The 11,225-nt window shown below is 41.6% G+C and overlaps 1 protein-coding gene across 1 annotated transcript in view; it reads right to left on the bottom strand.

Annotated features, from left to right (window-relative positions):
* Positions 1 to 228: 228 nt before the first annotated feature.
* The window catches only part of LOC130106008 (zinc finger protein 271-like), a 28,282-nt gene continuing 17,285 nt past the window's right edge, over positions 229 to 11,225 (bottom strand). The window contains exons 2-3 of the mRNA XM_056272206.1: positions 2,971 to 3,064; positions 229 to 1,518 (exon numbers count right to left, since the gene is read on the bottom strand). Coding sequence (XP_056128181.1) covers positions 229 to 1,518; positions 2,971 to 3,064 — 1,384 coding nt within the window. The remainder of the gene's footprint in view (positions 1,519 to 2,970; positions 3,065 to 11,225) is intronic.

The following is an 11,225-nucleotide window of genomic DNA, read 5'->3' as shown; positions in this document are numbered from 1 at the left end:
AACTATCCCTTTAAGGTCAAAATGAGTACCCGCAACGCAAAATGCGTAAGGTTGGCAGGTCTGAGTGTTCAGACACCGAGCACCTCCGCCTGCAAAGTCACATTCGAGCCAAATGCTGTAAATTGATATCAAATTCTCTTCAAAACTTTCAAAATGTTTAATGCCTGTAGGGATCAAATTTAATGCTTTTTAATGCCATTTAAGGCCCTTTATTTTTGCAAAATCCATTTAAGGACTTTTAATGCTTTTTACTGCCCCGCGGAAACCCTGTGTATGGATCTTCATGTGTAGCTTCAGGTGAGTTTTTAAAGAGAAACTCGTCCCGCACTGATCACACGTGTGCGGCTTCTCTCCAGTGTGGATCCTCTCATGTGTTTTCAGATCTGCCGACACACTGAATCTCTTGTCGCAGTGTGAACACTTGTAAGGTTTTTCTCCAGTGTGAATTCTCTGGTGCTGTTTTAAAATGTTTGCTGAAGTAAAAGTCTTCTCACACTCAAAGCACATGTACTCTCTCACACCAGTGTGAGTTCTCTCATGTGCATGTAAATGTTGCCGCTGTGAAAAGCTCTTTCCACACACAGAACATGAATGCGGCTTCTCCTTCATATGAACTCTCAGGTGTGTCTTCAGCTCTGATGACCTAAGAAATGTTTTGCCGCACTGATCACATGTGAACGGCTTCTCTCCGGTGTGGATCCTCATGTGAACATTAAGGGATGATGATTGACTGAAACTCTTTCCACACTGATCACATGAGAACGGCTTCTCTTCGATGTGGATCCTCATGTGAATCTCAAGATGTTGTTTGCGTGTGAAACTTTTTCCACACTGATCACATGAGAACGGCTTCTCTTCGGTGTGGATCCTCGTGTGAATCTCAAGATGTTGTTTGCGTGTGAAACTGTTTCCACACTGATCACATGAGAACGGCTTCTCTCCGGTGTGGATCCTCATGTGAGCATTAAGGGATGATGATTGACTGAAACTCTTTCCACACTGATCACATGAGAACGGCTTCTCTCCGGTGTGGATCCTCATGTGAATCCCAAGATGTTGTTTGCGTGTGAAACTGTTTCCACACTGATCACATGAGAACGGCTTCTCTCCGGTGTGGATCCTCATGTGAACATTAAGGTATGCTGATTGACTGAAGCTCTTCCCACACTGATCACATGAGAACGGCTTCTCTCCGGTGTGGATCCTCATGTGAATCCCAAGATGTTGTTTGCGTGTGAAACTCTTCCCACACTGAGTGCAGGTGAAAGATTTCTTGGCTCTTGTTTTCTTTAAAAATGTCTTTTTAGTCTTTGAGCGACTCAAAGGTTTTTCTCCAGGTTGGACATGATGTTCCTCCTCCACTTCACTCAGTTCTTCTCTCTCCTCCTCCACTTCACTCAGTTCTTCTCTCTCCTCCTTCACTTCACTCAGTTCTTCTCTCTCCTCCTTCAATTCACTCAGTTCTTCTCTCTCCTCCTTCACTTCACTTAGTTCTTCTCTCTCCATCACTTCACTCAGTTCTTCTCTCTCCTCCTTCACTTCACTCAGTTCTTCTCTCTCCTCCTTCACTTCACTCAGTTCCTCACTCGCCTCGCTCTCTTCCATCAGGTCTGACATGAAAGAAATAAATATTACATTTAATTTTCAGAACATTAAAATAATTCAAAGAGAGAAATATAAAGTGAAAGGACATGAAAGTGAGCCCTGATGTAATGGTAGGAAGTAGACAACTGTTATAAAATATTATGATAATTTGATGCCTTTTTATAAATTGATTATATGTCCTTGAAACATTCCATGAATGAGGTAAATTTATCTTCCTATTATTATTTTTAAAACATTATAGGCACAAATCCCATGTTTCTTTAGCAAGAACTATTATGTATGCCATACGGAACCGTTGTCCACTGAAACTGCATATTAACGCACCAGTGGGGCTCGACAGCCTTAGTCAAACGGGTTGGCGCGTATGGTTGGGTTGCGGAGAGATTGTGAGATTGTGGTTAGGTCTCAGCAGCAGGAGGGATGTAGAGGTCAGTAAGCTGGGCTGAGTTGAGTGGGGGACGGAGGGGGGTGACTCTGGGACGCCAGAGTCACTGTCGAGCCCTCTTGAGGTGTTGTGGGCTAGTCGACGAAACACTGAGGACGGAAGGTGCCCACTTGAAGACCCTAGAGATGTCCCCTACTCGGCTCAATCCAGACGGTTGTCGTGCTGGTCCACTGGGGATACCACATTGTAGTTGCAGCCGTTGTGTGTACTGACGTGCCAAGTACACAGCAGCCGTTAACGCCGGACAGAAGGAGATTCACATCACCATTTGGAAAGAAGCGTAAATGGATGGAGAAAGAGAAGCATAGGTTACTGTAAAGCTACGTCTTAGTTTGTCCTTAGCTTGGCGAAAGCCGAGTACAAATCAGCATGAGGTTTAACATCTACTCTCGTGTAATGGAAATCATGAAGATCTGGATACGTCCAGTGACTGTGGTGAATAGTGCTGCTGGCAACAAGGGAAAGACCTTGTGACAGCCTGGAGAGACAGCTGACAGGAGGAAAGAGACCCCAATGGGGCTGGTAAGGGTTAGCTACCCTTGTCGGCAGTATCCAGCTCCGTGTTTACAGGATGCTGGAGACACCCGCCCAAGGCTTCTGAGAAATTAAAGAGAAAAATACCCCTAGAGTCTGCGAGAGCAGGGGCGGAAGATGACTCAATGTTGGACAACATGGTTAACGACTTAGGAATGGAAACAGATATGAGTATGGAGAGTAAGTTCAAGATCTGCAGTTAGTAAAGTCATTGAACTCCAAGCTTGTGTCTGTGGCTGGAGCAAGGCGACAACGGTCAGGGGTTTGAAGATTCATCAAGGAAAATGAAATGTTTGAGGGAAAAGGGACAAGGGCCTCTCATTGATCAGTACTTCTTACAAAGTCAGTCAAGTCAGTCGAATGAAATCCAGCGACAGGAAGCAAACCACAGCTCGCAGGATATCAGCACTCCTGTCATAGAGGAGAGGAGGGCTTGCACAGTTAGTGATGAACAAATTCATACTTGTGAACCCGGTCAGACTAAACAGCATAAGAGAGAAAAGAACCTCAATGGGCATAGGCCTGGAGTTAGATGGACAAGAGCTTGTGAGAAAACTGCATGGGACACAGTAAACACAGATCTATGCTTCGCATTGGAAAGATTAACTGGTACAGTTAAAAAGAAGCTGGATAAATTTGGGGACATCATTTACGAATATGGAAGTGAGAGGTTTGGTGTGGAAAAAAGGAAGGAAAAAGTACAAACTACTCCTGGAATGTCTAGACGGCAGCAGAAAATTGAAGGCTTAGTTAGAGAAAGGAGACAGCTGAGGAAGCAATGGAAAAGAGCAGAACAAAGTCAGAAGGAGGGACTCTCAATCTCTTACAAAGGGCAATAAAAGATAAGCTGGCAACATTACGCAGAGCTGAACGCCTACGGAAACGCTACAAAAAGAAGGAGGTGCGAGGGCTAATTTCTATAAAGACCCATTCAAATTCGTAAAGAAGTTATTCACCAGTGAGAAGAATGGCATCTTAAAAGCATCTAGGGTTGAGCTAGAGAGATATTTGGAGGAAACGCATACAGATGCAAAAAGGCATGAGCCTATGTCAATTCCATCAGACATCCCACCTATCAACCCACCAGAATACCAAATGGAGGTCTGTGCACCTAAGTGGAAAGAGGTAGAGCAGGCTGTGAGAAAGGCAAGGGCTTCATCATCTCCAGGGCCTAATGGAGTTCCGTACAGAGTGTACAAGAGTGCTTCAGGAGTTCTACGAATTGTGGAAATTGATAAAAGTGGCATGGGGAACAACAGGTTGTACCTAGAGCATGGCGCAGGATACCTAAAGTCTATGAGTCTTTATACCTAAAGAAAAAGATGCTACAAGCATCAGTCAGTTTCGTCCAATTTTGCTATTAAACGTTGAAGGTAAGATTTTCTTCAGCATTATTGCCCAGAGATTGTCCACCTACCTATTAAAGAATGGCTTCATTGACACTTCAGTTCAAAAAGCGGGCATTCCAGGGTTCTCAGGATGCTTAGAACACATCAATGTTATCTGGCAACGAATTCAATCAGCTAAAAAGGAGAGGAAGGAGCTCCATGTGACATTCCTGGATTTGGCTAATGCATATGGTTCAGTGCCGCATGAGCTTCTTTGGGCAGCATTTGATTTTTTCTCTCTTATGCAGTACCAATGTCAATAACAAATTTAGTGAAAGCCTATTTTGGAGATTTGCAATTTAGTTTCTCAACTCCAGAATTCAGCACTACATGGCAATGCCTAGAGGTTGGAATAATGGCAGGATGCACCATTTCTCCACTGGCTTTTACCATGGCAATGGAAGTAATCATGAGGGCATCAAGATGGGTAGTAGGAGGAGAGCGCTTGGCTTCTGGGATGCAACTACCACCAATCAGAGCATACATGGATGACATGACAACCATGACTACAACAGTAGCCTGCACTAATCGGTTATTGGGGAAGTTAACAGATAATCTTGAATGGGCACGAATGCAATTTAAGCCCTCTAAATCTAGGAGCATCTCGATAGTTAAAGGAAAGGTAGTAGATAGAACATTCTTCATTAATGGTGAGGCAATACCAACAGTTTCTGAGAAGCTAGTGAAGAGTCTTGGGAGATGGTACGATGGGGATCTAAAGGACACAGTTCAGGTGGGAGAAGTTAGACGACAAGCAGTGGAAGGGTTGAAGAGCATAAACAGCTGCGCTCTACCAGGCAAACTAAAACTCTGGTGCTTTCAGTTTGGTCTACTGCCGAGGTTGCTGTGGCCACTGACTGTGTACGCCGTTTCTTTGCAACAGTGGATAAGCTGGAAGCGGTGATAAGTTCATACATCAGGAAATGGTTGGGAGTTCCACGCTGCCTCAGCAGAGTGGGACTTTATAGTAAAGGAATATTGCAGCTGCCAGTCTCTGCTTTAACCGAGCAGTTTAAGTGCACCAAGGTCAGACTGGAAATGACCTTAGTAGAGTCACGCGACAAATGTGTAAGGGACGCAGCCCCTGTGTTAAAAACTGGTAGAAAGTGGTCCGCAAAGAAATCGGTGGTAGAGGCAAAGGCTGCCCTTCAAATTGGGGATATCGTGGGACAGGTACAGCATGGAAGAGGGGGTTTTGGGCTCTGTTTAGCTCCTCCTAAATGGCACAAGGCAGGCCCAGCTCAAAGGAGGAAGCTGGTAGTCAACGAGGTGCGAAAGCAGGAGGAGAGGATGAGGTGTATAAAGGCCATTTCCCAGGCCAAGCAGGGAGAGTGGATGAGATGGGAAAGTGTGGAACAACGCAAGATGGGCTGGCAAGACCTTTGGTCAATGGAAGAGAGTAGGATCAGTTTCCTTATCAGGTCAACATTTGATGTTCTCCCATCACCGCAGAACCTAAACCTCTGGGTAGGAGAGGATCCCTCTTGTCCTTTGTGTTCATCACCTGCCACATTAACCCTCTGGGGACCAAGAACGCACCGGTGCGTTTTGGCAGATTTTTTTCACATAGCAGAAAAATAGACTTAAACTACTCCATCATTTCTGGTCATACAGAGTTATGAAACATATTAAAAAAAGTGTTACATGTCTACTTTTTTATGTGCCCACCTACAATCGAAATAAAATATTGTTCTTCTGTAAAATAAAGAAAATAAACAGGGTGTGCGTTCTGCCTCTCCGTGTCCGTGAACTTTTTTTCTGGAGCACGTCTCTTAAACTTAAACAAAACTCAGCTAATACTATTCACCCAGACATGAGCAATATATGTTTATGATCATTTAAGTTTGTACTTTTAAATTATCTAATTTAAAACTAGGGATGGGAATTTTTCAAAAAATATTGCGTTCGAATATTCGGGCTCATAAAAATCGAATATTCGAATATTCGTTTATTTAAATGACGTTTAACGAAAAAGACATTATTTTTTAAGTTAAATTTTTTTTCAAGTTTTTGTCGCCATTTCTGAACAAGCTTACAATTAGGCAATATACACAACAAGCTTACAATATATGTTAAAGTTTTCTTTTAGTTGAAAACATTAAACAGTAGGCCTATGTGTAAACAAAAAATATAAAAAACAAAAGCATTAATAAAAGCATGCTTAAGCAGCGCGAACGGGAAAAAAACGCCTAATAAAGCAGATTGCGCCAGATATCATACAGAACGTACACACACACGAGTCAGCATATGATTATCGTGTTTATATTGTTTCACGTTTTTATTGAGAAAAACAATATCCACATGCAGGGGCGCCGCCAGCTATTTATGCTCGAGTGAGAAAAGGCGCTGCGCTGACAGACGCTTCAGACACAAAGATAACGGTGTTCTAAGTTTCTAACAGCACTTTGCGTTTTCTGTTCTTAAACCTGTCTCCCTCAACGAAACCTAAAGGAAGTATATGTCTCAAAATCATTTTGCTATAAGATAAGTTATCATTTCGGATCACGCGGGGTCCAGCTGCGCTTACCTGCAGTCGTGATGCAGTGATGGACAGCTATCTTTCCTCATTCGACTGTTTGGATTTCATGTGATTTCTCATTGTGTTGATGATATTATAACTCAGATTAATTAATTAATTCGATCAAAAGTAATTCAATTTAGTAAGATCATTTTCAAGTAATTCCAAACTTCGCGAGGCAGACGACAACATTATGTGATCAAATACACACAACTTGTTAACACACTCCACAGCGCCACCCAGTGCATTTAATTATAACTGCGAGTTAGTGCTTGGGATTTATCATGGATTCACTGCATTTACGGCCAGCAAAGCAATGTAGTAAAATTCGAATAGTATTTTATTTTTCGAATAATAATTACAGATCGAATATTCGAAAATTCGAATATTCGTGCACATCCCTATTTAAAACTAAAATAAGTATTCCCTGTTTATGTAATCTATATAAAAAGAGAGATGTGTCAGCCGTTCTCATTATCGTTCTTGCATCTCATTATTCCGCTAATGTGACACGCCCACGGAAGCGCGCGCTATTCAAACGCTAATGATTTGAAGCAACACATTTAGACGTGTAAACGCCCATATAAACTCTGTAAACACACTATATTTAGTCAGATTAATGTACTGTCGTTTTGCACAGCTGTGAGGAATAATCCTGGGACACTTACCTAGCAATACGCTCTCCATATTGCTTTACAAATATTTGTATTTAACTCATCTACATCCTCAGTTACACCCAAAATTCCCTCTAAATAATCTTCTTAAATTGCTCCCAATTTGCCTTATTAAATGCCCATCTTTGTATTCTCTCTACCTTTTCTTTTTGAATATCTATTCCTATTTTACAAAGTATTTAGCATTAGGGACCGTTCGGTATTTATGGAAAGGGCCACCGGAGGAAAATAGGGGAGGGTCATGTCTTTTTATTCTTTGTTGAGGGGAGGGTCATCCAACTTTTTGTAGTCTAGGGTAGGGGTGCACGATATTGACAAAAAGGTGATATTGCGATATCGATATTAATTTCGATATTTATAAATGTAAAACTACAAAGGTTATGGGAAAACGCATCAAAAAAGATTAATAAATAAAACAAGTTCTTACAACATAAGGTTTATTTCAACTGACAGTCATATTGGACAGGTACAACATGAATAAATAAATAATAACCATGTCTACAGAACAGGACATGTTTTACTGGTTGTATGTACACTACAGTGTAAAAAAAACAATAAATAAAGAGCAAGTCTACAGAACACACCTGGCCACTTTATGCGTTTTCTGTGATCGGATGGCTATCTGATCGTGAAAAGACCAGGTGTAAATGCCCTCCGAAACGCGTTCGAGGCGGGTTTGAATCCGATCACTGAAACCACTTCAGGAGGAGGTCTGAGCCGCATTCCTGACAAAACTGGACAAGTTTAAATGCATCTCGTTGTTGAAACCACATATGTAAAATGTACTCCTCCCAAAAACGCTAAAAATGAGAACGTGTTACAAGGCTACATGTCATGTTATGGCCAGATATGACGACGCGCGCAACTGCAACACGCATCACCGCAGATGAGCAGCTGAGCGTCTCTTCATCAAGCCAAAGCGCAAACTATCGCAAATCAAAGTGAAAGTAAGTCGCAGACGCTTTACACACAATTATCTTCATTAAGAAGTAAATAAACGAAATGATCTTAACAGGGCTGTTGCCGTTTTCCCTTCTTGTGTTATTTGATTTTGACATTTTAGCTGATGATCGTAAAATGCAGATCATAAAGGCTGATTTATACTTCTGCGTCGGACCTACGCCGGAGCCTCTACGCTGTAGACTACACGTTGGTTTTAATTTATACTTCTGCGTCGTTGTCCGCGTTGATGCAGAGGGAACATGTGAAACCTGAGGGAGGGGTTCTAGCAGACCAATCACAGCGCTTGCGTCCGCGTAGAATTGACGCGCTGTTACATTTTTGGAGAGGTGCACGTCAGGGTACGCCGAAGGGTACGCGCGCTACACACAGCCTACGACGCAGCTACGGCGTGAGTTCGACGCAGAAGTATAAATTGGGCTTTACTGTTGCTTTCGGTGACGTGCACTCCATTATATCTGCATAGGCTATAGCGCGAGAATTGAAGATCGGATTTATATCCGTTTTGCAAAAACACATTTATGTGACCAGGTGTAAAAGGAATATAGTTTTGATAAATCAGATAGGTATCCGATCAGTGATAACGCATGAAGTTGCCAGGTGGGCTGATTCTTGTGCGCTGGTGTGTGCGTCGAGCCGGCAAATGTGTGTGTGTGTGTGTGTGTGGGGTAGTAGAGCAAGGGAGAAGTGAGAGAGTGACGGCGATTAGCTTTGGAGCGAGTAGCGACTCTACAATCATATTGAGAAAAACAAAGTGTCTCCCCTGTTCTTTCTGACCACTGTGGGAAATCTGTTGCATGAAAAGTTAACCCTCTCCTTGATTTCATGTTGTTTATGGAAAAGGAGAATCAGGAAATGAGTCGGGGGAAATGCAACGGTGCATGTCGGACCGGACGCATCATAAACAAAATATCGCATAAATATCGCGAGATTTTCGATATTGATATTGAGCAACGTGATATCGCGATAACGATATTGATTCGATATATCGTGCACCCCCAGTCTAGGGGGAGAGTCACCCAACTTTTGTATTCATGAAAAAAGCTAAATTTCAAAGTGGCTTGTTTGGTGCATATTTTTTCCATGTAGCTCCATGTAGCTCTCTCGGTCTCGGCCCCCCATCGCTATCAGATGGGTCTGACCCAACGAAAATCCAGTTTGGCGCTGTCTGACAGTGCGCGCGCACTTCAGTACGCGCTCAGAAAAAGAGCATTAGAACACAACGCCAATGAAATGTTTACCCGGCAAAGCTTTAAAGCACGAGCAAATAATGAACTTTTGTGATTGCGAACAAGTGCAGTGTCCTGTGAGTGTAACTCTACCGCTGCATTAACATGTGATGAGAATGTACGTCGAGTTCGAAGATAACGTCAGTAGACTATGGAGTGCCGCAAGGATCGGTGTTAGGCCCTCTGCTATTCTCAATATATATGCTGCCACTTGGTAATATTATAAGAAAACATGGAATTAATTTCCACTGTTATGCTGATGACACTCAATTATATATTTCATCACGGCCAGATGAAAACACTAACTCATCAAAATTGACAGAATGTCTTAAAGATATAAAATGCTGGATGACGTGTAATTTCCTGCTATTAAATCCAGATAAAACGGAGGCATTACTTATTGGTCCAAAAAACTACCCACAAAATCTCTTACAATACAACTTTAATATAGAAGGATGTCCTGTTACTTTATCCACTACAGTAAAAGACCTGGGTGTTATACTAGACCGCAACTTGTCTTTCGAAAATCATATTTCATATGTTACAAGAACTGCCTTTTTCCACCTTAGAAACATTGCTAAATTACGTAACATGCTATCTGTCTCTGATGCAGAAAAGTTAGTTCATGCATTCATGACCTCGAGACTAGATTACTGTAATGCTTTATTAGCTGGTTGTCCTGCATCCTCAATAAACAAGCTACAGTTAGTGCAATATTCAGAGTTGACCTTAGTGCTGTACATAGGATAAAATAACAATCAGAAAATCACAGTTAAATTCTACGCATTGCCATGGACACCTCAACATCTAAGCGGCGTCAATAAAAACCTATTACACCAGCACATACTCATGGACAATCAAATGCCATGCTCTTTTTGGTTTATGTACCCGGATAAGATCAGCTACATGCGTAGGGGCAGTACCATGTAATGCTTTAAAAACAAATAAGAGTATCTTAAAATGAATCCTGTATAAAACTGGCAACCAATGTAGTTTGTGTAATATTGGAGTGATATGCTCGAATTTTCTAGTGCCTGTCAGGAGTCTGGCGGCCGCATTTTGTACTAGTTGTAATCTGTGTAGATTTCTTTGTTGAACACCATAGTACAATGCATTTCCATAGTCCAGTCTTGAAAAAATTAACGCATGAACTATTTTTTCCAGGTCCTTCTGTGTTACAAAGGGCTTAATTTTAGCAACTAATCTTAACTGGAAGAAACTCATTTTAACTACTAGATTGATCTGCTTATCAAATCTTAACGCACTATCACAAGTTATACCTAGATTTTTTACTTGATGCTTCAAATAATGGGATAGTGTACCCAATTCAATTTTAGATGAGTCTGCAGACTCAGAGGGACCAAATAAAATCACTTCTGTTTTAGATTCATTCTGAGACAGAAAATTAGCAGACATCCACCTTTTAATCTCTGCAAGACCCTCTACCAGCCTTTCAACAGCAGCAGGGACAGTTGGTTTTAAGGGTAGATACAACTGGGTGTCATCTGCGTAACAGTGAAAAGAAACCTCATATTTACTCAGGATCTGACCTAAAGGAAGTATATAGAGTGAGAAAAGGACTGGTGCTAAAATAGATCCTTGTGGAATACCGCATGATAAAGACGCTGAGCTCGACGTACATTCTCCCATTTGTACTGCAAAACTTCTATTATAAAAATAAGACTTAATCCAATTTAAAACATTACCTCGAATCCCTACATAATTTTCTAAGCGTGAAATTAAAATGTTATGGTCAATTGTGTCAAACACTGCTGTAAGATCTAATAATAGAAGTACTGTTGAATCACCAATATCTGTGGCCATAAAAACGTCATTAAATACTTTTAATAATGCAGATTCTGTACACTCTAA

This window comes from Rhinichthys klamathensis, unplaced genomic scaffold (assembly GCF_029890125.1).
Source record: "Rhinichthys klamathensis goyatoka isolate OS25496 unplaced genomic scaffold, OSU_Roscu_1.1 h1tg000331l_1, whole genome shotgun sequence".
Classification (NCBI taxonomy): Eukaryota; Metazoa; Chordata; class Actinopteri; order Cypriniformes; family Leuciscidae; genus Rhinichthys; species Rhinichthys klamathensis.
This window is presented reverse-complemented; position numbering and strand designations above follow the sequence as displayed.